The sequence below is a fragment of the Dipodomys ordii genome, unplaced genomic scaffold (genome assembly GCF_000151885.1).
Source record: "Dipodomys ordii isolate 6190 unplaced genomic scaffold, Dord_2.0 Scaffold8, whole genome shotgun sequence".
Taxonomy (NCBI): domain Eukaryota; kingdom Metazoa; phylum Chordata; class Mammalia; order Rodentia; family Heteromyidae; genus Dipodomys; species Dipodomys ordii.
The window spans coordinates 1,955,195-1,958,012 of NW_012267224.1; the positions used below are offsets into that span (position 1 = coordinate 1,955,195).

The window sequence follows — 2,818 nt, forward strand, 5'->3', positions numbered from 1 at the left end:
TTCTCCCGTTGGGCTGGCTTTTCCGGACCTCACCCCCCTGGTGGCGGCCGCTGAGACGGCGGCCACTGGGCGCAGCAGCAGCAGCAGCTGCAGCAGAAGAGCCGGGCACCTTTTTACCCTCTGCCCTCCCACCCTGCCCGGCTTTATCGGTTTGGGTCTCTTTCCTTCCCCGGCGTTTCGCCGTTCCACCAACGCCCCCTCCCGCCCGAGTGTCATTGCTCCGGGACTGAGTGACAGCCCCGGGCCACGCCCCTTCCCGGGGCCGTCTGGGGTGCTCCCGGCCGTCCATTGGCTGCCTGCAGCTGCCGGACGTTGGACTGGTGAGAGGCTCCGCCGGGCACGTCGAGCCACCCCAAGACCAGGTCTGACTTAACCCCTTGTCTCCAGGGCGAGCTCAGCCTCCGGGAGCCTACTGGCTCCACCGGCTCTGGAACCTCGAACCTCGCCGGTGCAGACCGGTGCATTTAAGACAGCGCTTTTCTGGACTCTGGAGAGGAAGTTCAGTCAAAATCTGCGGTGAATCTAAGACCATCCCGGGCCGTGGACGGCAACCTTGAGTTTCTACTCCCTAGGACGCCACAACCCAAGAACGAAATGCATCTTCATTTGTACTCCCCAAGTTTCACCGCTTCCTCCTTGCGAGGGTTGTTGCTGAAATAACCAATTAACTAGGAGCACGCTGGAGACGTTTTGTACCCTTGACACCTTTGAGTTGATTTAATAAGAACCCAAATCTGGAATGAGAAAGCATCTTTGAGAGTCTCTGGAATTGCGCTGTCCTTTTCCTGGGCCGTCAATACTGACCTTAGCTGGAGTTTGTTCCAAGTTTTACAGCAGGAAAGAGAAAATTTAATTTTAAAATTGGTTTTAGGGGTTTTCTGTTACTTGAATAGAAACAGATATTTGTTTAAAAGTGTGTTTGGGGATTACGATAATATTAATCCAGAACTGACATTTAACGCTCTTTGAAACTAAGACATACATTGTTTTATGTAAGGGACGGAAACAAGAAGCATAAATATTGTGGGTTTATTAAAACATAGGTGGCTGCCAGGTGTTGGTGGCTCCTGGCTGTAATCCTAGCTGTTCAGAAGGACGAGATCTGAGGATCTTGGTTCAGAGCCATCCTGGGTGGAAAAGTGCACGGGACATTTTATCTCCAACTAATCACTAAAAAGCTGGAAATGGAGCTGTAATTCAAGAGGCAAAGCACTAGCTGTGAGTAAAAAAAAGGGATGGTGTTTAGGCCCCGAGTTCAAGTTCCAGACACACACACACACACACACACACACACACACACACACACAGGTGGCTTATTTATGCTAGCCATTTCTAAATAAAATTTTATTCAACAAAGTCAAAGATGCAAACTTGAACCATTAAGTACATTTAGAGGGCTGTGGCTTTAATTTAAAAGTTGCTGAGACTGGGGTTTTTTGTGTGTGAGGAAACTAGGTCCCCTTCCAGATTTGCTCGCTGTGTGGTTGCTCTTCTGAACCACCAGGTACAGGAGAGGTGGAAGTCGTCGTGTTCAGCACTAGAAGATCGTCCAGTAGTTCATCAGCAGAACGTTTTCTTGTCCTTCCCAGACACTATAGTGTATCTTCGGGGTGGGGTGGGGAGCCCTCTCATTTGAAGAGCTCATTGCTCTGCCTAGCAATTTACCACGATATCAGTTTTGAGGGCAAGGTGTTTCACTTTGGCGTCAGTAGTGAGGAAGTGCAGGCGATGCTCTTCCCTGGGAGGGGAACAGAAGTAAAGGCCGGCTGATGGGGTTCCAAAAGAAAGCGGCCCTCCCCTCCAAACCTTTCCTACTTTTAAAAATTGCTGCCACAAATTCTCCCTCCTAAGCCGGTGTGGGGAGGCGGCTGGGAATGGACAGGGATACCACGATTCTGTAGAGTGGGGGGTCCAGATTGATCCAGGTTGCCTTCCTGTGGGGGGATCGGCAGGTGTGAACCCCAAATAGCTGTGGCTTTGTGGGGTCAGGACTTAGTTGGAAAAACAAAACAGTAAGTACAGGGCAAGCAGGTATTTGTGAAGGGGGTCGAATGACCATGTACTAGAGGTAACTTTGGGACTTGAAAAGAATCGTTTTCATGAACCATTATTTAATGAAAAAGAAACTGGAATCCCAGCGGCCGCAGGCTCGGGTAGAGGAAAGGTGCTTAAGTTTGGAAGTTGCCGGGTTTTGAGTCGGCCGGGGCAGAAACGAGAAAGCGGCCGGCTGTGCATCTCCTGCGGGCGGGCGCAGCTGGCTTGGAGGTTGGCGGGGAGCTGCGGTTACACTGGCCGGGTCCCCGATCTGGGTGAAGGCCTGCGGGCAGGGCCCCCGAGTTGGCTGCTGGGCGGAAGATGAACCCAGGAGCCTTCAGATTCCGCTTTGCGGGCCCAGCAGCGGAGGAGGTGGGCCGCGCCGACACCCCGCCGGCGGCGCACGCGCGGGCTCCAGGGTTAGCGCCCGAGATGCTCCGGCCTTGCCTGGCTTCCACGCGGTCCGCACGGCCCGCACGGCGATCCAGCCCATCCAGGGTGGCTTCGTCCGAGCGGAGCAGAGAGGGAGATCCCGGCACCTGACGGCGGTGGCGCCGGCCGTTTGCGGGGGGCATAGATGGGGAGGGTGGGGGTCCCCCCCCCGTGTGGGGCTGGCTGGCTGATCGGGACACACCCTCTCCTCTTTCCGGGTCTCCTTGCTTTGCTCATCTGCCTTTCCTCCCCCTCCCCCTCCTCTCTCCCCTCTCCTCCTCTCCTTTCCCCCCTCTTCCTCCTCCTTCCTCCTCCCCCTCCTCTACCCCTCTTGACCCTCTCCTCCCCTCCC

General features: G+C 54.6%; 1 protein-coding gene across 1 annotated transcript in view; it reads right to left on the reverse strand.

Annotated features, from left to right (window-relative positions):
- Nkx3-2 (NK3 homeobox 2) overlaps window positions 1-216 on the reverse strand; it is a 3,059-nt gene extending 2,843 nt beyond the window's left edge. Inside the window, exon 1 of the mRNA XM_013008885.1 lies at window positions 34-216. Within this exon, the coding sequence (XP_012864339.1) occupies window positions 34-216 (183 nt within the window). The remainder of the gene's footprint in view (window positions 1-33) is intronic.
- Window positions 217-2,818: the final 2,602 nt, after the last annotated feature.